This window comes from Schistocerca gregaria, chromosome X (genome assembly GCF_023897955.1).
Source record: "Schistocerca gregaria isolate iqSchGreg1 chromosome X, iqSchGreg1.2, whole genome shotgun sequence".
Classification (NCBI taxonomy): Eukaryota; Metazoa; Arthropoda; class Insecta; order Orthoptera; family Acrididae; genus Schistocerca; species Schistocerca gregaria.
The window spans coordinates 149,824,345-149,852,028 of record NC_064931.1 but is presented as its reverse complement, the minus strand read 5'-3'; the positions used below and the strand labels follow the sequence as shown (position 1 = coordinate 149,852,028).

Sequence of the window (27,684 nt, the reverse complement as noted above, 5' to 3'; positions counted from 1 at the left end):
CCAGTAGTTTTGATTAGCACCTAAGTATTACGGAAATGCTTCATTAACTCAGATGGGAATCTTCAACTTTTGTAGTCCTGTCATCCCCAGTTGTGTATAATACAAGCTGAGTAACACCATGGTGTAGTGGTTATGTATGTTGTATGGAGGGTTGCGAATTCAAAACTCGCCTGGACTGTACAATTTTAATTTCTATATTCGGTTCGAGTACATTCTAGAAGTATCCACAAATGTCAAGAATCATTGTATTGGAATATTCTGTAGCTGTATATATACTTAACATGTTCTGGCTGGAGGCCATTCGCGCCGCGCTCTTGTATGTGCAAGTGCTGAATAAACCTTCGTAAGTGAAGTTGGTGTTCGTCATTCATCTAATTGCACTTTCTTCTAGGTGACATTATTCTGGTGGAGACGATGGGAATTGGAACTCGTGATAGCGCACATTATTTACGACACAGCAGATCCCATCAGGCCACAACAGAGCCGTCATTTACACGGCGAGAAACCCGAGTTCAAGCCATATTCAACAGGTCGCAATCCACTGGAGACAGAAGAAGAGGACGTTACAATGACAGCAACTGTGTGCCACCACATGAGACATCCTTCTGGGTTCTCTGGTGACGATGGCCTAGATCCCAACAAGTGGCTGAAAGGTATATGAGCACATAGCCAAATTTAACAAATGGGATGACACCGAGTGTTTGGCTAACGTATTCGAGGTGGAACTGCGCAAGTATTTTGGCAACACACAACAGAATTGCAAGGCTGAAGATAAATTGAAGTGCAGGGCACACTGTCCAGGAGAAACTACAGCATCTTACATTCATGACATCTTGGAGCTGTGTAAAATAGTGGATCCTAGAATGGAGGAGGAAGATATGATTGCACATCTCATGATGGGTGTTGCTGAGGACATGTAACAAGCCCTACTGCTGAAGGAGGTTTTGACAGCAGACGACTTCAAAAAATGGTGCCAGTAAATCGAGACAATGCATCAAAAAAGAATTACACGCAAGAAATTTGAAAGGCTTCCAAACAACATATAAATGTCTGTGATGGAGGAAGCAACTGATTTTACAAGTGTTTTTTGTCAGATAGTGAAACAGGAAGTTCAGAAGGCTCTTGGATTGCACAGCGGGAAAAAACCGAGACGCTTCAAGAGGTCATAAGGGAAGAAGTGGAACAGACATTGAACCCAATCTCTCTTCCTTCACTTCCCTTTAAAACAGTGAAAAAGTTGAGACCCTGGCAGAGTTACATCCCTACAATGCCGCATGTTTGGGCACCAAGGAAGACCGACATCTGGAGGACCCAGGATAAACAACCAGTATGTTTCCACTGTGGACGACCGGGACATGTGGTGTGCTATTATCGAGAAAGGTGGTGGATATTTGATGACGCCCGCACCAGAAGACAGCAGACCGATCTTAGCAGACGCCAACTCCGGGACGACGAAGATGAACAAGATGATATGGGCACAGGACGATGTAGGCCACCATTGCCACAAGCTAGCTGCTGGAAAGGATGCTCCCCAACACACCGATCAAGGCCTCCATTGCCGTTTAGAAGCTCCAGCCTATCACCTAGCCGAAGCAACCTGGAAAACTAAAGGATGTGACCTTCCTTGGAGGTGAGGCTGCTGAAGAGAAAAATCCTCCACAATTGATCACTACAAAAATGATAGGAAACATAGGAAACGACATCAATATCTTCATGGATGACCAACCAGCCCAAACTCTTGTGGACTCTGGAGCATCATATTCAGTCATTTTGGAGAAGTACCGTCGCCAGCTGCAGAAAACTGTACTCATGAACAACAAAAGATCTCTGCTGAAGGTGGCTAATGGGAAACATGTAAAACCTACAGGAAGATGTACCATTCGTGTGGGTATAAGTGGTCATGCACAGCTCTTAGAATTCCTTGCCTTACAAGAGTGTAGTCATGACATAATTCTCGGATGTGACTTTTTGAAAGCTTCTCAGGAAATTACAGATTGTGGTTGCTCAAATATTATGTTAGACGAGATGAGATACTGTGGACAGGAAGATGCGCATCCGAGTGTGTGGATACTATGTGTGGTGGATAAAGTGATCATTTTTGCAGTCAGAGCTAGAAAGATAACTGTCACGTGTCATGCCATGCATCAACCCATGGATCTTGTAATGGAATGTAAGAGAAGCATACCACTGAAGAATAACTTGGTCATCCCAGCCTCTGTCGTCTCGTTTAAAAACGGATTCAGTGAATTGTGGATAATTAACTGTCGCCGAGAACCACAGATCCTTCCAAGACGCATGTGAGTAGCGAACGCTGAGCTGTTAATTGAAGAACAGCTGAGTGTCATTGAATTTAGCACTACCACTATGAGACAAGATCTTCTAGCTCGACTGTCACCAGATCTCACTAAGGAACAACAAAAGAAGCTACTTGCCATTCTTCAAGAGTTCTCTGAATGCTTCAGTCCACAGGCGAAGAGCAAATTAGACAAACTGACGGTGAAACACAGGATTAGCACTGGAGACCATCAACCAATAAGCCAGACAGCATACCGCATGTCAGCAATGGAACGTCGAATAATTTGCGACGAGGTAGAGAAAACAATGAAGAATGACATTACTCAGCCTTCACAGAGCCCATGGTCGTCACCAGTGGTCCTCGTCAGGAAGAAGGATGGTAGTTGGCACTTTTGTGTCGATTACAGGAATAAGGTAACTAAAAAGGACGTTTACCCTCTTCCATAAATTGATGATACACTAGATTGTCTGAAGGGGGCTAAGTTTTTCTTAACGATGGACATTTGCTCGGGATACTGGTATATCGAAGTAGATGAGGCTGATCATGAGAAAACTGCATTCATCACACCCGAGGGCCTGTATGACTTTAAGGTAATGCTGTTTGGTTTGTGTAATGCACCAGCAACTTTGGAACATGTGATGGGTAATATTTCTACGTCACCTGAAGTGGACGATGTGTCTTTGTTATTTACGTGACATTATAGTGTTCTCAGACACATTTGATGAACATATAAAAAGACTGAGGGCCGTTCTTAAGTGTCTCCAATAAGGCAAACAAACTTAATCCAAGAAAGTGTCTCTTTGGAGCAAAAGAAATCAAAATACTTTGACACCTTGTGCCAACGAAGGTGTGCGGCCAGACCCAAAAAAGGTGAGATCTATAAAGTAATTTCCTATTCCTAAAAGTATTGGAGATGTGAGAAGCTTCCTCGGATTGTGTTATTACCGTCGTTTTATGAAAGACTTTTGTATCAAAGCCAAACCACTTCAAAAGTTGTTAAAAGCCAATGCTAAATTTATCTGGGATGGTGCTCAACAAGATACTTTCTATGTGCTGCGAAAAGCTCTGATGACTGACCCTGTGCTTGGTCTGTATGATGAGAGAGCACCTACAGAACTACACACAGATGCTAGTGGGTATGGGATCAGTGCTACTCTGGTGCAAATTTCGGATGGAAGAGAGAATGTTATAGCCTACACTTCTAGGACACTTACAAAAGCCGAGAGAAACTACTCAACTACAGAAAGAGTGTGTCTTGCTGTGATCCGGGCCATGGGCAAATTTCGACAGTATCTCTATGGAAGGTCATTCACAGTTGTTACCGACCAACATTCACTTTGTTGGTTGACAGGTCTTAAGGATCCAACAGGACGACTTGCCAGGTGGGCACTATGTCTTCAAGAGTGTACAGAAGTGGAAGAAAACAACAAGATGCTGACTGTCGCTCTAGAAACCCTGTGCAAGACCATCAAGGCTTTGATAAAGATAGTGACTGTCTCACTGCACTCCAGGATCTCTCTGCTGAGCAGAAGAAGGACGCCAATATTTCTCAAATTATGCTTGACTTAGATCGGTCAGAGGATGTGAAAGGACAATTTAAGGTAGTAAATGGATTACTTTGCACGAAAAACTTTGATCCATTTGGAAAGAGCTGGCTACCAGTGATCCTAAACAAATGCCCTTAGATGTTCTACAGAAATTCCGTGACACACCTGATGCCGGACATTTAGAATTTATTAAGACCTACGATAGAATCTGCAAGAGATTTTTCTGGCCAGGTTTATTTAGGAGTGCCTGTCACTATGTGTCGCACTGTAGAGCTTGCCAGAGGAGAAAGACAGTTCCTCAGAAACCACCTGGCTGACTCATACCAATTCCACCAGCCGAAACGCCTTTCCAGCGTGTTGGGACTGACCTCCTCAGACAATTTCCAATGTCTGCTAGTGGCAATAGATAGATTATTGTTTGCTCTGATTATCTGACATGCTATGCCATTACAGAAGCTGTGAAAACAGCTGAAGCATCCGAGGTAGCCAAATTTATCGTGGAAGACACTGTATTAAAACATGATGCCCCAAGGCCGTTAGTTACGGATTGAGGGAAAGTTTTTCTAATCTAATCTTGTGACAGAGGTAAACCTTCAGTGCAACATTACTCATCACATGACTGTCTACCATCCACAAACTAATGGGCTTACTGAGTGCCTTACTAAGACCTTGGCCGACATGCTATCAATGTACGTCAATGTTGAGCAGAGCAACTGGGATGAGGTGTTACCTTTTGTGACTTTGCCTACAAAACCACCAAACAAGACACTACAGGATTTATGCCCTTTTTCCTGTTGCATGGGCATGACGTGACTACGACAATGGACACTGTGTTTCTGTTACATCCTGATGACATGGACGATGACTACATCAGCCAGGTGTTAACCAAAGCTGAGGAAACTCGTCAGTTAGCTTGACTCCGCACACTGCAGGCTCAAGAAAATGATCGCCGAAGGTATGACGCGAGCCACTGCCCTGTTGTCTACCAGCCTGGTGACTTCGTCTGGATCTTCACTCCTGTTTGGAAGGTTGCTCTCTCTGAGAAGCTCCTCAGGCGCTACTTTGGACCTTATAAGGTTGTAAGACAGTTGTCTGATGTTACTTATGAAGTTGAAGATTTCGCCCTCGACGCAAGACGCCAAAAAACAGAGACACAGTCCACAATCTTCGAATGAAGACCTACAAGGATCCTGCCACCCAGGGTAAATTCGAAGCTCCAGCGACAGGCAACAAGCGGAAAGGTGACTAAGAGGGTAGCGGCAAAAGAAGTTCTAAGAAGATCACAGCCAGGGCGAGCATCAGTCATCGGGAGTCAGAGTATGCAGGACGGGTGACTCCTTCCCAGACTAGGACGACGTAACACCGAGATGCTGTTCTCTGAAGGAGGGAGCAATGTCGCAGAAGAAGCTGAGTAACACCATGGTGTAGTGGTTATGATACTAAACTGTTGCATGAAGGGTTGCGAGTTCAAAACTCCTATGGACTGTACAATTTTAATTTCTATATTCAATTCGCGTACGTTCTAGAAGTATCCACAAATGTCAAGAATTATTGAACTGAAATGTTCTGTAGCTGTATATATACTGTGTGTATTCTGGCTGGGGGCAGTTCGCTCCGTGCTCTTGTATATGCAAGTGCTGAATAAACCTTCGTTAAGTGAAGTTAGTGTTCGTCATTCATCTAATTACACCTTCTTCTATGTGACAATATTATGGTATGTTGATAACTAATCAAACAATTTTTGTGCCATACATGTTTTGCCTTTATTCTTTGCAAGGCACCTACAGTGGTAATTTTCATGGATGTTGATTTACCTGTTGTGTTTCTGTTCTTTTGTTATTGCTGTTCTGATTCTTGTAACTGCTCTTTGAAATATCGTTTTCAGACTTCACAGCACTAGGAACTGTACACAAAACAAGTGTTCAGTTCTTCGTGCTGTGAAGTCTGAAAACAAAATTTCAAATGCCAGTTATAAGAAGAAGAACAGACATAACAAAGGAGTAAAAACACAACATGTAAATGAACAGCTTTGAAATCTGCCACTGAAGATGCCTTGCAAAGACTAAAGGCAACACACACATGGCACAAAATTTTTTTTGATTTGGTTATAATTAAAACAGTCCACAAAGTAAAAAAAAATTATCAACATACAATAAAATCAAATGGGAATCCCTGGAGAGAAGTGGACATTCTTTATGGGAGGAACTGTTGTGGAAATTTAGAGAACCGGCATTTGAGGCTGACTGCAGATCAATTCCACTGCCCGCCAAAATACTTTTTATGTAAGAACAACGAAGATGAGACACATTAGGGCTCATATGGAGGCTTACAGAGAGTTGTTCTTCCCTTGCTCTGTTTGTGAGTGGAACATGAAAGGAAATGTCTGGTATTGGTACTTGGTATCCCCCACCATGCACCATACAATTGATTGTGGAATATATATGCAAATATCAATGTGGGCAGTATTTATCCTAGTCTCTACTTTCATCATCAATGTATAAGGACTACATCTGTGGGTGTTGCAGCAATGCAAAACCACCACTGACACTAGTATTGGCTGTAAAACATTTTCACACTCAGAGCATTAGGCACTGTGCACGAGACTTCAGAATTACATTATCCACAAGGAAATTCATGATTTATGGAGCTCTGTCTGTCAGTATAGTCTTGGTGACAAAAATGGAAGAGACTACCAGTGCACTATGTTATCCATCAACTCCCAGTTATCAACTTTGATTGTCTTCCCAATAAGGTGAATTCCATTTCAGTGAAATGGAACAACTGCAGGTGGAAATGACCCTAGATGCCACAGCGTGATTGAGGCATGTTTATATCACTAACACTTAAAATGTTCAACAGATTGGTAGTGACTTCATTAGCGATAGTTGTATCTGGTTCTGCCAAGGATCTTGATAATTCAAAGGTGAATGGCTCTGTCATGAAATACTTCAAGAGAGATGGTAGCAAATGGCTGACAATATGAGCAAACATATCCATCCCATTAGAACATTTATTTATTTTTTACAAATCTCCATCTATTAATGTAAATTATCCTTTGTGGCATGTTCCTTAGATAAGGTCTACTTGGTCTTTAGCCATACTAGGTGCTCCCTCCATTATCAGCAATGTGTGTTAATGCAGAAATGTGATTGGGAATGATCAATTCCAGGAGTGGTGTTCCAAGGGATTTCTCTAAAGGATGATGGTGTCTTTCCATTTGTATCTAATTTTGACAATACTGTGATGGCATACTCCTGAAGCCTTAGTGCCTATCTTGCCAGTTTTTCTAATAGATCCTTCGCGTTTGCCAGGCAGCATAGAAAATTGTGATTTGTTGTTACACTAGTAAAAGATCTGACAAATAAATATGGTAGGGACTTATTGATGAACCTAACTGCAAGGTACTGTTACTTGAATGTAGTGTAACTAACATCATATTCAGACTATTCGATATGTGTAACTAATAATCTTTTCAGCAATTTCCTATAATTATAATTTCACCAATCTAATAACCCCTGATAATCCTGTATGGTTTTGTCTTTAAGGACAAAAGGGTCATCCATGTGATATAGGAATATCATCTATTCTAAATGTCAGCACAGGCTGCCTATCAAGTATTTGAAGGGAGATGTTGTGTTACATAGCCCAAGCAGCATATCTTTCAGTTCATAGAGGCCTAAATATGTTATGAAGGAACCTTTTCTACGTCAGCTTCATCAACTCAATTTGCCAGTAAGCTTTTGTGTTAATAGTCAACATATCTTCAGCTCTTTTCAGACAATCCTGAAATTTCAAATGCCATTTGTCTTACTCATAATGATAATGGAAAGGATCAAAGGCTCTGAACATAATGATGATATCCTGCAATATGAGATCCATCTTCTAATTACCCATTTCTCAGCTGGGAACATTCTATCAGAATGGCGACTAATACCTGGTAAAGATAAAAGTTTCACCTTATGTCTTGTAACCACTCCAGATTTTAAGAAAAGTTACCACTGATAGACTAATACGCATATCTGCTGTTCCTAAGTCAGGTCAAAACCTATTGGCAGGTGGACAGTTGGTTCTGTAGTGTTAACAAGGGATGATTCTTGATCCATGGCTCTGTCCTTCCCAAACCAATTCAGCAATGTCTATGCACATCCCTCTATTAGTTGTAGTTCTTCACACAAAGTGGTGATTGTTTTCTTTGAGCACTTATGGTCAGCACAGGCTTGTTGAGCTTGATTGTCTGTTTATAACTAACTAGTGCTTCACAGTTTAAACGAGTGCTCTGACTGTCAAGTAGAACTCATCTTCATGTCAGGATAATTGGTTTCTTGAACACTGAACTGCCCAAGAGAGTACAGGGTGTCCCACTCAAAAAAAGGCCCCACAAAAATATTTGACATGGCAACACTGCACTCTGCATCATCATTTGGTGCAACAGTGTGCTTCTCCACATCGCTGTGGCTGGAGCACGGTGTTCAGAAATAATTTATTGCTATTCTGTCTAAGAATGCGTACTTCTCGTGAGACAATACTGAGTTACTGGTTCCTTAACACGTCAGGGAATGTTGGTTGAATGGTTTGGTGACAAGCATATACCATCTAAATGCTGCATATAAAAGTTAGTGAACAAAACAGAGAGCAGTGGAACGGTGTTGGACTTTCATGGCAGGGGATTGCTGCCATTATCAGAAGAAAAAGTGACTGATATGAAACAATGATTGTTGGTCTCTCCTGCAAAGTCTGTTCAACATTTTTCTTAGGAATGTGGAATGTCACAGAGCGAATATCAAGAGCTGTGAAGAAACCTGGCATGTACTGACACAGGTTACAGCTGTTCAGGAACTGAATGTCAATGATACAAAGAAACACATTACATTTTGCCATTGGCTTCAGCGATTTATTTCTCAGAGGCCAGGAATATCGCAGTACACATGGTTCAGTGAGGAAGCATGGTTCCACTTCTCTGGCTACATAAACTCTCAGAACACGTTTGTGGGGTAATGAAAATCCACAGCACTGGTTGAGCAACTCTTGCATTTACAAAAGACTGGCATGTTCTGTGCAATATCACAGCACATATCATCGGACCAATTTCTTTCTAGTCTACTGTGACAAGAACGGTTTACATCAAAATGTTTTGGGAATTTGTGAACCAGTTGGATGATCAAGAGCTTCCCTCATCTGGTACCAACTGGATGGCACTACGTGTCGCACATGAGTGACCGTGGCTGAGGTTGACTTATTTTTCCCCTGCAGAGTGCTTTCGAAAGGACTGTGGCCCCCAAGGTCACCTGATTTAACACCACCTGGCTTTTTCCCCTGGGGTGGCCTAAAAGGCAAGGTCTCCAGGAACAAACCACACAAATTGGAAGATTTATAAGAGATCATCATCCATGAAATCCAGGCAGTGACACCACAGGTTCGGGCAGCCACATTAAAAAATCTTCAGTGTCATGTTCAACTATGTTTACAAGCCAAGGGTGGTCGCTTCCAGCACCTTTTGCAATTCACCTATTCACCTTTATTTATCCATGAACAAGGTATGACATGCTCATTTCATTTCCTGATTTTTATGTAAAGCCTTTAAGTGTGATTTAGGCAAATGTTTGTTTATGGGGTCTCTTTCGAGTGGGACACCCTGTACTTGTAACACCACATGTTGAAATAGTTTGTTTAGTCAGTTTGGAGGTTCATTGACCCACAAAATATTATGGCTACTGACAACTGCAGAATTCTCCAGTCTGGTCCTATACCAATATATGAGCATTTTGGAAGAATGAGGAATCTGAATGGTTGTATTTTGTACTTCATAGTAATTTTCACAATATAGGTTTCAGTTGGCTAGTCGCGTATTTTCTAGTCTTTTTCACCTGGTGACAATAGGCACCCTATACCATGGAAAAGGAGCCTCCAAATCAATTATTGTCCAGACCAATTGCTTACTCGTGATACTGCTGTAATTTTCTGCCATCATGGCAACTTTTGCCCACTGAAGACTTTTGTCCATTACCAATGCATCCACAGTGGAAACATACTGGTGCAATCATCATCATCATCATCATCATCATCATCAGTATCTACCCAAAGACTGTTCAGCGAATGTTGCTGCATATGAGGCTTCGCAGCAGGCACCTAGTTGAGGCATCCATGCTGACTGCTATTCATCAGCAATGAATGCTGGAAATTGCATGTCAATACTGCAACTGCAAGTCCACTGAGTGGCAACAGGTGGCTTTTTCGGATGAAATCATGTTTTATGCTTTATTTGAAATATGGCCGCTGGTGCGTACGGCGTGAAACACCTGAAAACAAACACTCTGCAACAATTGCCGGAAGGGTCCAGGTCGGAGGGCATTCTCTAGTTGACCACCTCATTCTGGACACACAATGGATTGAGACAAGTATGCATCTAATCTTGGGGACCATGTCCACCCCTTCTCAAGACACTATCCATTTCATTCTAGTGATGATCTATATTCTTTGTCACCTCTGAGAGAATTACAATGACATCAATGAACTTCAAAGTTTTTATTTCTCCTCTCTGACTTTATTTTTCTTTGCAAATCTCTCCTCAGTTCCCTTTACTGTTTGCTTAATGTACATACTGGATGAAACCGCAAATACGCTACAGCCTTGTCTCACTCTCATCTGAATTACTGCTTTCCATTCATCCTTCGCCTCTTATAACTACAGAATGGTTCCAGTATAAATTTTAGGCAACTTTTCAGTCTCTGTATCAAAATATCAAAGTGTGTATTCCAGACAATATTTTCAAATGCTAACCCTAAATCTTCCTACTTCTGTCAACTGAATCCATCACTCCTGTGTTGTCAGAGGATTTGTACTAGGTCTTGTTTTTTATGTATTTGATCCCCTATCCATTCATCTCCAATTGTATTCCTATATCTAATTTCACTCAATTAACGCCTCATGCTCTTGTTGGAACTCTAAACAACCATTTTTTCCTTCAATTTATTAATGTCCCATCTCCTTAACTTTCTATCTTTCTGTAGCTTCTTCAGTTTTAATCTGCAATTAAAATGCATTATTATGGTTGGACTCCAGATCTCCTCCTGGAAACATTTTACTATTAATAAAATGGTTTTTCAATCTCTGCCTTATCATTATAAATGTGAAACGTTCTGGAGTCTTCAGTTTTCTGCCATGTATACATCCTCCTTTCTTGATTCCAGTGTTTGTAGTGATTAAATTGAGCTCTGTGCAAAAATTGAACAAGTACCTTCCTCTTTCATTCGTTTCTCCGAGTCCACGTTCTTTTACAATTTCAATCTCTTCACTGTCTAGGGAACCTGTAGACATGAAAATGTATACTACCATGACAGGAGCTGGCTTTGTGTCTATTTTGGCAACACTGTTCATTGATCACTTGCATTCGTATTTTCCTATTCATCATTAAAGCTACACCAGCATTACACTTACTTTAACTCTGGAAAATTTTCCCAAGGGGACACCACCACCACCACCACCACCACCACCACCAAACCGTACAGTACAGCTGCAATGGCTGTGGTTTTGCCTTACTTTAAGCCATTTGCAGTACCAACATAACAGGGCCATACTGGTCAATGTTACAAGGCCAGGTCAGTCAATAACCAGGCTATTGTCCCTGCTCTACTAAACAGGTTGCTGCACCTCTTCAAGAACCATATGTTATTCTGGTCTATCCACAGATAATCCTCAGATATGGTTACATCAGTGGTACAGCATGTGTATTGTTGAGACACACAGGACACCCCACCAGGGTAATATCTATGGCTCATGTAGGTCAAGGGTAATTACGCTCAATTCAACTTATTGTGCTTTCTTGTGCTATACCAAATCGACACACATATTTTGCACATTTCACATATATTCTAAGTCAATCCAAGTTTCAGCAACAGGAGCAGCATACAACAATTCCCTTGACCATAAAGCCAGCATGTGATGCTTGCCTGGAGCAAGCACAATGTGGTACTAATTCTAACAGCCTTAAGAATATTTTAAATTAAAAAGATTATCATAAACGAATGTGAATCCTGTATCTTTCAGTGTGCTACCTTCTACTTCCGTAAGTACTTGTAAGAACAAATAACTTTTGTTTTGAAACTTATTTTATGTACAAGGCAATCAAAATTTAATTTTTAAAGTAGATTAGTTGCCTTGTCATCTAACATTAGTTTCACCACTCATCATAAACTCATATTATATTTTTGTAAATTTAAACATTCATGGCTTCTTTTATTGATGATTGATAAGAGAAAACATCTGCTTGGGTATTAAACTTCTATAAAGTGCATCATGCTGGACATACTGTTTTAACTATCACAAATCTGTAAATTAAAAAACAGATTTTGCTGTATTCTAAGAATGTTAGTTTTTATACTCACTCATCCAAGTTGATATCAAGAGCCCTGTGGGGATCATCATTTGGCCTTGTATCTGTGTCATCCTCAGATGATTGGGCTCCTTCCGGCATTTCTCCCTTGTCAGTATTCACCAGATGAACTGGGTGAGACAAATCCTCCTCTTCACTGGACAGACGTTTTTTACCTACAGTACATTTTGTAATCTGTATATAATATCGACAGTTTCACAAAGAAACATTTAACTATGTGCTAATTAGTTGTGGAATACTACAAAAAAGTTCACTTTATTCCACATAAACATTATCAACAGCATATAAACATGTATACCAGTATCCTCAGCAGATGGAATTCATAGGCTATTAAGAAACAACCACAGATTTAGTACTCATAATAAAAGGTTTCAGTAATTTTCAGACACTCATTGATAATGCAATCATGCAAATACAGAAGTGAAGTTTGTGGATATTGCATGTTGTTCTTGTTTTTTCAAAATGAAACTACAATAACCATGAAGAAATAAATGGAAATGCATTGTATCAGTGGGCTTTGGATTCCAAATGACAATTTACTTAGATCACTTGTAATTATTACTGAAACCACAGTGGATCGTAATTGTATCTACAAATAGGACATTACCAACTGGTCAAATCTAAGAATATTCCTGTAACAGATTACTGTAATAAGGGAGAACAGAAGTTTAGAAAAAATCTCAGGCATCTCTACACATAGTATATGAACTGGCTAATAATTATTGCCATCAAAATCTGAGTGTGCCATGGTACTGACATCTTCATTGCATACAGCTTACATGGGTTAACTTAAGCACTGTCTTGTAAAGAACAGTAAAAATGTACACTGCTTTGCAGCACTGTTTGTTAACTGTATTGTCAAACTACTTCATTAGAGAGGTATAAAGTTGTGAAGCATGCTAATGAAGTTATCAATAAATGTGGGTTGAACATAACATTCAGAAATTTGCTACTCCATTAAATTATGGAAAAAAATCAGATATGTTCACACCCTACAAAATTTTCTTGCACTTCATTTTTTCTTCACAACAGTTTATGAGCATGTTTAAACACTTATCCAGTAGCTATTATTTGTTCCCAAATGTGTAATTAAGATTTCTATGTATGCACACTGCCTCCATTATTACTGCCATTGTTGTCTCCCCTGTACAGTCAATTACTAACGAATATGATAGCTACACTCTGTAAGTATATGTTTTGTTTCTGTTTGCAGTGTGCATGTGACTGTCAACTGCCTGAGTATTTAACATAGTACTCACTAGCTATCACATTATTTTAATTGTGGTAGTGCCAGCAATATAGTCACTCTCCAATTAATAGCAAATGACGTTTACTTTACATTCAAGTTTTACTTAACACAACTGGATAACCTCTTCAAAGTCTCCTAAGATTCTACCTGGTATGCACATAGATGACACACTTAATCCATTTTCCTCCTTTATGTTGTATTCTACAGTGGTCCAACCGCGTGTTTAACAATAAAATTAACTATAATTGGCAACCTTTTGCTTATGCAATTGTTCAGACCTCAATGAGGGAGAAGTTTGCATTTCAATAGGAGGACATCTCAGTCAGTCTGAGACACCTTCATAACTAAGGGGTATCTCAAAGTGACAAATTTACAGCACAGCTTCTTCCTGGTTCTCGCATATGCCTACCTCATTCAAAAAGTTTCATGCCTTGAACGCAAGCCATCAGTTACGTTCAGATTAGTGTTTTCAGCAGGCCAAACCAATAGGTTAAGTGGTGCTAATTTGCACAGACTGGAGCAGTGTGCAACTACACAACAAGTCACTTGCAGTGACCTCGTCAAGAAAGACTGTTTAGCTTCCAGTTGCCTATGGACGGCAGATAATGTGTCTTCCAAGGTACTGCTACAAGTACCATTTCTACAAATGTTTAAATTTGTACAGCCAAATAAACTGTCTCCACCAAAGTTATATAGGCAAATGTACTAGTTGGATCAAAGCAACCCCGAAAAACCAGTTGCAACAAAATTACACAAACAACTGAAAGAAGTAACACTTGTTTGACTTTTACTACAAAAGCAACACACATTCAATAAGTAAACTGTTATCCAAAAAGAGAGATACTGAAAGAAAGTTACAGTAGCTGATAACACTACAGTATAGAACAGAACTGTCCAAGAAAACATGGAGTAACTTGATAACTGAGATTTATCTCACTACACATCAAAAACCACTGCAGCTTGCTGTGTGATGAATTCACCATTTGCCCAAATTAATGCAATCTACTATAAAGTGGGGCAATTAGGTTTACTTAGGTTACAAAAAGACATTAACATTGTAATATACCTTTGGACATTTTCTTCTTCTTTCTGCTGTGGGTTTTTGAGTTCTTCATTATATATTTATCGGGTGATGCCAAACCTAGAATAGTGACAAAATCACCTATTATCAAAAACAACATCCGTTTTTGTGTGTTTTTTGCTACTGAAAATTTATAAACACTAACTTAATATGAAGGAACATTAACCAAGCACAATGTTATAGACCGTAATAACTTGCCTATGTCCTAATTTATATGGACAAGGAAACAGCTGCCAGTTAAATAATAATAATAATAATAATAATAATAATAATACTATTAGTAGTAGTAGTAGTAGTAGTAGTAAACATTAGGGTGGACCGAAGCCTCTTAGTGCAAGAAGTTTTTCCTCCAACCTGGGTGTTCAGCCATGATAACCTTGTTGAGAGGACCCATGCTTTCTGTATAGGTTGTTTGTCATTACAAATAAAATACTTTATTCCATTTCAGTTCTACTAATGGCCAATTTCAGCCTCTTGGTCATAATCAAATGTACTTACAAACACACTGAAACATCACAAACTCAAATCTTGGTTTTGGCAGTGATTAATGTGACTGTTAAAGTCTAAGAATGTCACTGCAATGGTGATTTCACATTCAGTTAAATAGTCTCAGTGCTTTCAAATAGCTTGAATTTGTGGTCTTAAGAAGTTTGGTAGAGCAAATCTATGTGTAAAAGACAACAGGAATCATTTTTATTTGTTGTTTTTATTCTTTGTAGCTTGCAGTTTTTGTATGTAGCTTTGTGCCACCTGCAGTGCTACTGCCATATAGTTTTGAATGCCGTATTTACTCGAATCTAAGCCACACTTTTTTTCCAGTTTTTGTAATCCAAAAAACCACCTGCAACTTAGAATTGAGTGCAGAGTAAGCGGAAGTTCTGAAAAATGTTGGCAGGTGCTGCCACAACTAACTTCTGCCGTCTAATATATGTAGCGCTACACAGGCATGTTTTGCAGGCACAATGATAAATACTGGTGCCAAAACCTGTGTGTCAGTAACTAAATTAAAAAAAAAGGTGGAAGACGAGCTTTTTCCTCCACTAAATTTAAAAGAAAAAGGTGGAAGATGAGCTTTTTCCTCCACCTCTAGTTTCGACCACTGCATTTTCATACATTATCCAACAAAGTAAATACAAATTCCGTATCGTTCATCTTCGAATTTAACAGCATTTCAATGTACTATGAAAATCCGATTGACAAGACTGTTTGGGATGTTTGTCAATATGGCCAACTGTACATTCTGAATTTTTTCCTACCTGTGAGAAGAGATGGTTGCTAATAGGAACTTTTGAATTGTGAATCACATGCAGTATTCTCTTCACCATAAGAGTAATACGAATATAAACATTTTTGCCATGTATTCTTGTGTGTTTGCTGCTATCTCATTTAAATCCTGTCTGCCTAATAAACTACGAAACTAGAGTGAGACAACAGCAAACGCAGAAGAATATACATATCATGTCATGTTTATATCCAAATTATTCTTATTCCTAATAGTGATACAGTCAGAAAGCACAGTACAGTCAGAAGCACGGCAACTGACTAGATTTTTAAATCTAAGATGACTAATTTCCGTACAGAATGTAATGTACTAAAGAGGCGTCTGCAAAGATTTTCAAAAGGAGAAAAATATTCGTTAAACTCTCGTTCAGAACATCATCTATCATACGCAGTCTATTATTTAGCTCTTGTTGATCATTATCAAAGAAAGCAGCAGTGTAAGTAACAACAAATAGCAGTAAATTGCCATTGTTTGCTAATGAGATAATTTCTCTCTCTCTCTCTCTCTCTCTCTCTCTCTCTCTCTCTCTCTCTCTCTCTTTTTAAGTGGCGGTAGCGAGCACAAAAGCAAGCCATGCCACGAGCCGTAAACACTCATTATCAAAATGTGACAAACAATGCCTGACACAGTACAACATTGCATTTTTAGCTTAGAGCGACGTAAACACCTATAACAAAAAGAACGGCACTTATCAGATCAAAGAAAAATAAGCAATCAATTCAAACCAGACGAAGCACGTGAAGAAGGAAGGGTACCCGTATAAATACGGATGGAGCGCCTGACGCATCGCAATGGCTACCTGGTAAAGCTTAACTGCTAAGCTTATGACTCGAACCAAACTACTAAAGCTGTATCATCTTTCATTGTGTCTCACATTGCAATGGACCAACCTTCGATTTGGAGGTGCGGCCTAAAACTTTTCTTCCCCCTTGAATTTTGAGTCTCAAATTTCAGGTGCGGCTTAGATTCGGGAATTTTTTTTTCCCTTGATTTCGAGTCTCATTTTTCATGTGCGGCTTAGATTCGAGTAAATACGATATAGTAATGTAACCACCCACATTCACAATTCCTTGTCAGGTGCTGGTCTCAGTTTGTGAACTGCCGCAAGAATAGATCTTTTATGTCTTGCAGCGCGCAGTGAACTAGTGTAAGTGACCGGGTCAGTATTGTCTAGTAATTCGAGCTTGTATTTTTAACAAGTTCGATAGTGCAAATCCTTGCATAAAAAGGACGCAATGTTCGTTTTTTTTTTTTTTTCGCCTACTGTTTTCACTCAAATTTCAGCCTTAAGGTTGCATAGGGAGTGTGCATTCTGAGTGAGGATGCAGGAGGAACTGCCCATAGCTTACAAACACTGAAGATGCTATTGGCTGTGGTCGGTCGTCTACAGGCTGCTGTCTCTTGTGTAATGGTGGTGGAAAAACTGGTGCATCTCATTGTTTCATCCACAGGCTCTGCTGTTGAGCACCTTCCAGCATTAAGTGATGCAGTGCAACTGTGCTGACTGCAGACTGAGTGACAGGTTGTAATGTGTTCGTGTTTCTTGAAGTGTCGAGTCATTGTGGAAACCAGCCAACTAGCCTTCCCATTCAACCTCTGAGTGGAGAAATGGTCACTTGTTCACCAGGGTCCATAAAGGCAAAATGGGAGAGAGGTTTGAGGGTCCGTGGAGCCAAAAGGGGGGAGGTGTTTGCTAGTTATCATGAACTTTGATGTTAGACACACTATAGAGTCTGTTAGGAAAATAGTGTCCAGTGCTGGAAAGGAGTCCAATGTGCACTTGATACGTTTTCTGTGTGGCTTTGTCTGAGATGTGGAGGAGGCCCTGCCTGCAGCTATTGAAGTTATGGCTAATGTTGGCAGCAGTGGTGCCTGTTGCGTGGGTTCTGAGGCCATCCGCAGTATATATGGACAGCTGGCAGAAGTAGTGAAAACTGTGTTGGCCTTGCTCACATTTTACAAGTAGAGCTCACAATTTGTAATATCGTACCCAGAATTGATGGGGTTCTTTTGGTTTGGAATTTAGGTGGTCTCCACCATAGGCTCTATTGATACTGTAATTCTTGACTGCTGATTTCTGGATCTGAGTTACACGGTGGAGAATTGTAGGGTTGCCCTCAATAGGTCTCGGGTGTACTACAAAGAGAAATTAACTACCTTTGATGAACACAGAGGGTTAAATCTGCTCACATATTGAGTAAGAACACCTCAAATGTCACAATTTGAACACTAAAATAGCAAAGAATTTGTAACAATACCACCCTCCAGGAAGCCTGTCACACTCAAATTATACTTGGAACCGAGAGCTGGATGAAACCTGAAGTAGAAAACTCCGAAATATTTAATGAGGCATAGAATGCAAACTGAAAGGACAGGTTAGACACCATAGGATGAGAATTTAGACACATAGGTTTAGGAACATTTATTGCTATTGACAAAATAATTATTACTATCGAGGTCGAAGTCAATTTGCAAAGCTCTCTGGACACGAGTAAAAGGCCTAGTTGAACTCAAGTTAATCACTGGAATTACCAGCAACCTGATTCCACCCTAACAATTGAAGAATTATGCAAAGAAAGTCTATGTTCAATAGCAGATCAGTACCCCAATCATTCAGCCAACTTGAACCCACCATGTACAGACTGGGAAGTCTATAGATTCACTGCAGGTGGTACGAACAGACAGTCCTGTGAAGTAGTTCTGAATACATTTTCTGACAACTGTCTTGGGCATCTAGTTCGATAGCTCAGAAACAATGGAAGTATTTTAGACCTTATAACTACAAACTGGTGTGGCCTTATTGAAAGTAGCAGTATAGATAAAGGGATTAATATTCATATTATCATCATCATACAGATGATGGTTACTAAAGTTAATAAATCCATCGAAAAAGCTAAGAGACTTTTTATACTGGAAAGAGAAGATAATCAGTTGTTATCATCCTTCTTAGATAATGAATGTACACCAAAGGATGTGGAAATGTCAACATGCAAAAGTTAGCAAAAATTCATGTGTGTATAAAAAGATCAATATATGAAGCATACTACAACTTGCACCATCAAATTTTGGAGAACGATCTTGCCAAGAAAATTCTGGTCCTCTGTAAAATCACTAAATGGGATGAAGACTTCTACCTAATCACTCATTGATCAGTCTGTTGTGGTAATAGAAACAGCTAATGTGATGACACACTTTTTACTTTATTACAAACTACGTTTTTATCTTTGTACTGTCTAGCTACAATCCTTATTGTCTGAAGTTTCGCAGGTACACCATCTTACATAAAGATGAAGTAAGTCTGCTTCAGACACTGACATTAGTTTACACTCACAAACATCACAGACCTTATGTTTGTGTCACCAGCATGCTGTAGTCACTTCATATCTATATGTATAATCTTATTGTCCTACACTTCATTGCACTGTGAACATATGGTTATGTTTTCACTATTCACTATTGGCAATGCTTTCCAAAAAAAGTTAATGGTTCATTTGCAAAGTAAGCACATTTATCCTCTGTTGTCTGTTTCTCAGGCAGACTAACCTTATCGTCCTACCCCTCGTTGTACTGTTAATTGTTTGGTCACAAAATAAATGCGCTTACCCTCTGCTGTCCATTTCTCTGACAGACTAATGTGAAGCTGTATATAATACATCCCACAATCGAAACAATTGCTACAATCAGTTCTTCCTAACACTATTTTTGAATTTTGTGTAAAACTTTTATTAAAAATATATGACCCTTTCAGGATTCGAACATGGGACCTCTTTCACTGCAATTGTATGTGCTATTCGTTACACCATGGAATGCCTGATGGATGCTGCGTCTCTGCTGAGTGCCTTCTACACAGGAAATCGGTACTAACTTTTACCAAGTCCAATTTTGTTGTGCTTTGGGTTGTAGCTCATGGCTGATGATCTACAATATAGTTATAATATAGGAACCCATTCGCAAAAGTTCTACAGTTCCTAAGTTTTGAGCAAGTTTAATGATGATGCACGGAGCAAGGGGGGGGGGGGGGGGGAGGAGAAAAAAAGAAATGCCTACCATTTGCGCATATTGGCACTCTGAATGGGTGGAGCATAAATGCATCAACCTTCGCAAGGCTTCCACTATTAGCACTCACAAAATTCCTTTCTATTATTAATTAAAAGTTGTAATTGCATTTTTAATCACTAAATAGTTACACTCTTTGCAATAAAAGTATGTCAAAACCTCATAACTTCAGATAACACTCCTATAACACAAGTATAGCTTCATCTTACTCCTAGCCTGTGATGTCACCAGAGCAACAGCCAATAACACAGCGTTTTCAATCACGTGACCTAATCTTGATACTTAATTACTTTTAAGCTTTAATTACATAAAAGTAACAGATGTTTTGCCAGACTATTGTCTGTAAATGTTATTTAAATGTTATAATCAGTCAGAATAATAACTATGTAAACCATCTTTTTAATGTAGGTTCCTCAATGACAAAACCCTAGTAAGTCAATGCAAAGGACAAGTTTTTGCCTCGTCAAGTAAAATTATCTCTGTGGGGTAGCCAAGCGGGCTGAGATATCTTGCCATTTGTTCCTTCTCACTGATCATATCCAAACTGCACAACTCTTAGTGTTCATGCTGTAGGAGCAGAATTTATACCTGTATTACAGGGTAAATTGGTTCTTCACTAATATTTTGTTCTGGAAGATGGATGACAATGTACTATACCTTGTTAGTTGACACTAGTTACGAAGTTCTTTTATTTTACCAATTTATTGCAGAGACTAGCTGTTTACTGGACTGTTGTAGCCATATCAACCAATTTCTGGGTTACACACACACACACACACACACACACACACACACATTCTTCTTTCTTACCTGGCACCCTTAAGGTGACTGGAATATCTAACTGGGCAACTGGTATGTCAAGCAGTTCATCAGTCTTCTTACCAATGCTTGATTTTCTAGGCTTGAGGTAGTGAGGATTATTTTCTTGTTCCAATTTTCGTGCCCTTCGTGACTAGAACATATAATGAAGAAAATCTTAGTATTTTACTGTAACAATGTTTTTTTTTTATTTTGTTAAACAATTTCTAATATAAATTAAAGGCTCTTCCCATTACTGGAAAATTATACTCAATTAAGTAAATAACAAAGGGTCAAAATAAGGGTACGCCAGGAAGCAATGATCTACTCTACTATGCGTTTCTGTTGCACAGGTTCATATCAAGCTTCTATTAAATGTAACAACTCCCCGAACAGTGGAGACACAGGGTCATTGAAATGCACATAAACAAGACAGAGAACATTGTTAGCTTTCAGACTAATCTTTACTCTCTTACACACACACACACACACACACACACACACACACACACTTGCATGGCTACATTGTGCCAGCTGACTACATTGTGCTGACACTGCAGTTCTGCAGTTCGACTGGGGTGACAGGTTGTGTCGGGGGGGACAGGGTGAGGGAAGAAAATTGACAAGAGGAGACAAAGGAGAGTCAGGGAAAGGTGGAAGGTGACTGGGATAGTAATGATGGAGAAGAAGCAGAAGGTGTGTGTGTGTGGGGGGGGGGGGGCAAGAATGTGGCACCAACACTGGTGAATTTGTTATTGCCACATGCAGGGGGTTGTAGTATGCATTGTACAACAACATGGAGGAGCAGTATGGAAGGGGGAGAGTGCAAGGGAGGAAATCCTGGAGCATGGGTGGAGGTGAGTGTGGGGCAGACAGCTAACAGAGATTGCAGCCAGGAGGATTTAAGGAAAAAATTATTTATCAGAAAGATGTGCCAGTGACTCAGTACCTCTACTATTCACTGAATTGTTACCTTTACTCCTTAATTATTTATGACATATTTACAATGAAACAATGTATAAACTTCCTCTGAATGAACTTTGGCCTGAAGATAATTTAACCACGACTTGTCACCAAGTACAAGTAAAAAGCAACTTTGTTTCAAGATCAGTTTTTGGTTTTTAATAGCAGTAGCTTCATATTCATTAGGTATTAAATTATTAAGTGGTTTCTTTGACAGTGTTGTGAGAGTTCCAGTGAAAATAAATTTTTGTTCTGCATTACATAATAGTTTAAATTGAACTGTGTGACACATAGTCCTGCTGACTGAGGTCAGAGTTGTTACACAATTTTCGAATGGTCGGAAGTTGAAACCTGAAGAAATGTACCATCAAAAAAGGAAGAGTATAAATGATGCAGTAATGAATGAAAGAAATGTCAGCTCATGTGAAATGATCACAATGCACAAACAAATTTGCATGATGAAACTCTATCCAGATGTCTGTTAACTTACCATAGATGCTTTTTAAAAAATCAAGTGAAGACTACTGATGCACAAGACATTCTTAGATGAGCTACACATATCTTTCCCGAATTTTTCTCTTTCTTTGGTTGGTGAAGCTGTGTCTAAACATCTCAGCTATAGCAAAAATAGTGCACCAGTGGTTCCCTGGCAAATGAGTGAACAATATAAAACTCACAGAATGGACAGATTACTGATATTTCTGATGTAGAACTACACTGATGAAAATGGCTTTCTTGTCCAAATTGTTAATGGTGATGAGACATCAGTGTCCCATTTCACCCCACTGAGTAAATATAAATCACTGTAGTGGCAAAACAACCCCCCCCCCCCCCCCCCCCCCCACACACACACACACACACGTCATCACGAAAGGCTGGTTTTTAGGAAGTGTAAATGTGTTCGCTTTACGCTTTCCATGCTGAAAGAACTAAGATCAGAAGATTGACATTGTGACACCTGAAAAAAATAACAGGGAGCAGTCCACAATCTTTGGCATGTATTGTTTTCTTGTATTATTGGGCTTCCGAGAGTCAATTCCTGGTGTCACACTGCTGCTGAAACAAGGGAGTTGTTACATGAATTTAAATGAAAAATTTATCACCCATCTTACAGATTTTTCTCTCTTCATAAAGCTCAAAGAGCTGAGTGGGAAATGATTTGACAGTGATGCTAAAGTGAAGAATACATTGAAAATTTGGTTTAATCAACTGGCAGTAGCCAACTACCATGTGGCTGAAACTTGTGGGCAATTAGCACAAATACTTAAAATAATGGAGTAGATTATGCAGATAAATAAAGCAAGTTTCAATTTTGTGGCATGCTTTTTGTTAATATAATATATTTTTTGAAATTATTGAAATCAAATGTTCATTACTTCCTGGATTACCTTTGTACTTTGTCTGAGTAATGTATCTAGAAGGGAAACGAAAGTTGTGTGAACATTTACAATACCTCTAACATCTGCATGTGATTCATAAAGTGCAGGAAAGAGGGGCAAGGGTACGAAGGATGTGATAAATGGAAATAAACTGATTGGGAAGGTGGTGGTGATGTTTGATAACAGGAAGAGTAAAGGGATTGATGGGGAACTGAACTGGCTGACTCAAAGTTAATACTTTAACAAGGAACACTACCCAACCATTTTCATTTCATCTTTAGTCTGTTGTTACACTTGTCATTCAGAGGTTTTTTCCCCTAGAACCCACAGATTTTCTGCTCTTTGGCATGTTTCAATACATAAATAGAATCAACAATCATCTGGACACCCTAGTGAATCTCAACTGCTAAATTTTTTTAGAAGATTGTACACTTCATTTTTTGAGATAAAAATTACTTTAGTGTTTCTTGAACAGCCCCACTTCCATAGAGGTTAAATCCACTAACAACAGCCACTTATGTCTAAGAAACATTTATGGCCTCATAAGACAGCGAATAGATTCTTTCCAGTTGTTATGTCTTTCTACTGCATTTTTTTTTTTCAAATTCTGTGACATCTTCAAAATGTTATTTTTATAGTGCATATGCAAAAGACCTAAAATTCCAAATATTGGCCCACAGCTTAACCAGCTTAACTTTATCATCAATTACACTCCTTTGGTTATCAGGAGTTAATGAGCTAACATGTTTGCCTAAAAACCATGCTAATTACAAAACATGAGTAATTTTAGATTTTGTCAACATTATTAATTTGTAAACACACGTCTGATTATTGACTTCCTGATACTGTAGATTGAAAAGATTTATAAATAAGAGAAGTATCCCTACAACCAATGATAAAAGTATGTTGGCTAATTTTAGTTTTAATTATTCTCAGTTTACAAAAGAAACTTGTTGGAAGGCATTTAAAGTTAGTCTGTGGCGAGTTAGAAAGGAACATGACTTTCAAACTACCAAGACCTATGTCCACAGATATGGGGAAATGTACTGCAGATGATATAGTATAATTTATTGTAAGTCAGAAAATTTACCTGGCTATATCTAAATTTCAGGTCTGAGAGTTCACTTCATGAATCAGTGATTGTTTTCAATGACTGACTGTCAACTTGTAACTAATATCATGAATTGTGTCAATCTTCCATAATGATCATGAGCAACTGTGACAATAGGGTCAGACTGTGAACTGTGTTGTTTCCAACAGTTATTTACTATGCACATCAGATTTGTATTGATGTGACTGTTGGACTTCAAGGACAGTGTTTTCAGAACTTTATTCAGTGCCTATGTTAAATATATATATTTGCCACATATGAACTTTTGTGAATAGTTTCGCAGTGTTAGGTCACTGCACTCAATCTAATACATTACTGGACATCAATCTTTGTAGTACGTGGCTATTCGGTTAACTGAACTGTAATTATAGCTCACTATTAGCAATAAATTGTCACTGTCACAAGCACCACCACCACCACCACCACCACCACCACCACCACCACCACCAACAACAACAACAACTTTTCAGCCAGTTTTGATGGAAGTGCAGCTACCACGGACATACTTGTACAGGTAATGGCTACAATGCAGCCTGAACTCTTACACTTCACGTGAAAGATCAGTTAAGAGTTCAATTTGTCTGTATTCAACTGCCACGACTGCCCCACCAGGCAGATTCACAAGTAATTTTTCATGTTGCTCACTCCACTCTTAATATGACTGACTCATCTTGGAAACAACAAGGGATTTATATCTTGCCAGACAATATTACCCAAGTATGGGAGCACTGGGTAATACCTCAGACAGAGTTAAGATTTTTCTAAGGTTATTGCCAAAAATGAGGGCCATATTACCCACCATTCTAACCAAATCATACAGAGTAACTTATCGTCAAACTAACCTCTGTAACCTCTTTGTACGTAATATTTCTCTCCTGAACTCTTTTCTGAGACATATTATACATATACCAACAACACTTCTACAACAAAATGTGTGCTAAGTACTTTCTTACCTGATCAAGCTCCATCACTGGGCAGGCAGATTTCATTAAAAGTGCACAAATTTGTGAGCTGGGCCATTTTATATACTAATTACTACACTACCACTTTATCAACCCCAGCTGTCAGTCTCACAGTGAACGACTAAAAATTAATAACTTTTTAAATCGTCATTTATGTTCTTGTTACAATTTTACTTTCTGTATCCAGTTGTTCTATCCTGCTACATAAACTGATGAGCCAAAATATTTTGATCACCACCTCACCAGTATGTTGGTCCATCTTTGGAACACTGTGCAGCAGCAATTTTGCATTCCATGGATTCGACAAATCCTTAATAGGTTTTAGGAGGTATGTGGCATCAGATATCACTGCACAGGTCACACAATTCCTGTAAATTTTGGACAAGTGGTTTGTGAGCACAGAGCTGGTGTCTAATAGTGTATCATGTATGTTCTATTGTGTTCAGATCAGGCAAATTAGATGGTCAAGGCATCAATGTGACATCACTATCATACATCTCTAACCACTGTAGCACAATTCAGGCCTTTTGGCATGGGTGTAACATGCTGGAAGATGCCTTGACCATTGTGGGAGACATCAAACATGAGGGGATTAGGCAGTACACAATAATTTTCCCATATTCCACAGCTGTCATGGTGCCTGCTGTAACTATCACATGTTTCACGGAAGCTCAGCTGAATGTCATTAATAGCTCACTACTGCCCCTACCAGACTGCATCTGTGGTGCAGTCCATGTTTCAGGCATGTGTTTGCATGGATAATGACATATCCAGACACAAATGTCAGCCTGGTGTAACAGGAAATGTGACTCATCCGACCCAGGTACACAGTGCAATCGCAGTGCTCTCATACCCACTGAAAATGTAATTGATATCATTGGGTAAACATGGGAATAAGTAGAAGTCATCTGCTGTGCAGCTCTGTGTTCAACAATGTATGCTGAATGGTATCCTCCAAAACGCTTGAGCCTACACCAGCATCGTGATCTGTCACCTCATCTGCAACAGGTTGCCACCTATCCTGCTTTACAAAGAGGGCAAGCCTCCAACCTCTGCAGTCCATGATGAAGCATGGACATCCAACTCCTTGTCGCCTACTCATGGTTTCACCATCCTTTAACCACTTTCCACAGATGCCTACATCAGTAGCATGCAAACAGTTAACCAGCTTTGCATTTTCAGAGATGCTTGTTACTAGGCAGCAGGCCATAAGAACATCTGCCCTTTGTCAGAGTCAGTTATGTCACTTAAGTTCCCCAATTCTTGGACTTTATCATCAGTAGAGTGATACCCCATTCATCTCTGCTCTACTTACATACTTTCCTTAATGATTCATGTGTCCACATCACCACCAGGCGGCATTCAGCATCACACAGCAGGGAGGGGTGTGGGGGTCGGGAGGGGTCAGCGATAAGTATTCTATGGCCAACCAATCAGGAGATGCAAGAGCTCTCGTGTCAGTCTGGGCAAAGGTGATTGTGACTGTCGTTCTCTTGCTGCAGAGCAGATGGCTTATTCCGGTTGCCTCAGTTCTCTACTATTTCATCTTCACATAAAACCTCTGTTACCCATGAGATGGGCACTTTACATAATTGTGTCTTTCTTGGAGGGTCCCAATGTAGCCCATACTCTTCAATAAACACAGACTTCTTTTGACTGTGTTTATGTATCTCAATCACTTCTGACACAATCATCTATTCTATCCTACTCACATTCCACTCAGTGTCCTCTACACACTGATTAACTTTTTTAATTGTAAAGTGAAAAGTGACTTGTAAACATGGATGTATGGACCCAGTTTTTACAGACACCAAAAAATACTCAGTCAAAAACATCTCTGCAACTATATATTTGGTGCACACACTGCCAGTAAACAAGCAGAATTTGCTTGTGTCACATCATTCACCTACGCTCAAGCTATGCTATCTTTGTTTTTATTTATCTTCCTACCACCTCTCTTCATTGTTGCTACATACTGCCCATTATTCACATTTATTTTTCACTTCTCCCCTCTTATAAATTCTGCAGCTAATAATTTTTTTACATCCTTTTCCTTCTGCTTGTGCTAGTATTTCCACTCGTTGCTGCTTCTATTACTGTTCACTTTAGTATAACCTACCATATACCCCCAGCCTTCATTTTTGATCTCAGACTTACTGTAGTTCTCTCTGCCATTCACCAGTTTTTGAAACCTTTCTCTCATGGTGGACATCACAGTCATTTGCCTGTTCTCCTGTTCCTCTGTACACTACTTATTCTTGCCTAATCCTTTCAGTATACAAAGAATCCTGGTTCTGAAATCTGGTGTTCCAAAAATTTTTACATTGCCATCAGTCTGCTGACAGTTGGTATGTACTTTTTTGCTTTTTATTCGATTTAAAAATATTTGTTATAGTATACCACTGTTCACCATTTTCTAATTATCTTGGACAGAAATACTACATTTTGTAGCTGTGTCAATTTGCCAGTTTTACTTTACTGTTTGAACTGCTAATTTCAGGAATAATATGTATGCAGGAATGATGATTACATGTATCAACTGTTTATTACTGGTAGATAAAATTGTAAAGA

At 39.3% G+C, this 27,684-nt stretch overlaps 1 protein-coding gene across 2 annotated transcripts in view; it reads right to left on the bottom strand.

The window, feature by feature from the left end:
* LOC126298835 (AP-3 complex subunit delta-1) overlaps positions 1-27,684 on the bottom strand; it is a 234,114-nt gene that overhangs the window by 33,395 nt on the left and 173,035 nt on the right. For both annotated transcript variants that reach the window (XM_049990312.1, XM_049990313.1), the window contains exons 18-20: positions 20,711-20,852; positions 14,548-14,622; positions 12,225-12,387 (exon numbers count right to left, since the gene is read on the bottom strand). In XM_049990312.1, the coding sequence (XP_049846269.1) occupies positions 12,225-12,387; positions 14,548-14,622; positions 20,711-20,852 (380 nt within the window). The remainder of the gene's footprint in view (positions 1-12,224; positions 12,388-14,547; positions 14,623-20,710; positions 20,853-27,684) is intronic.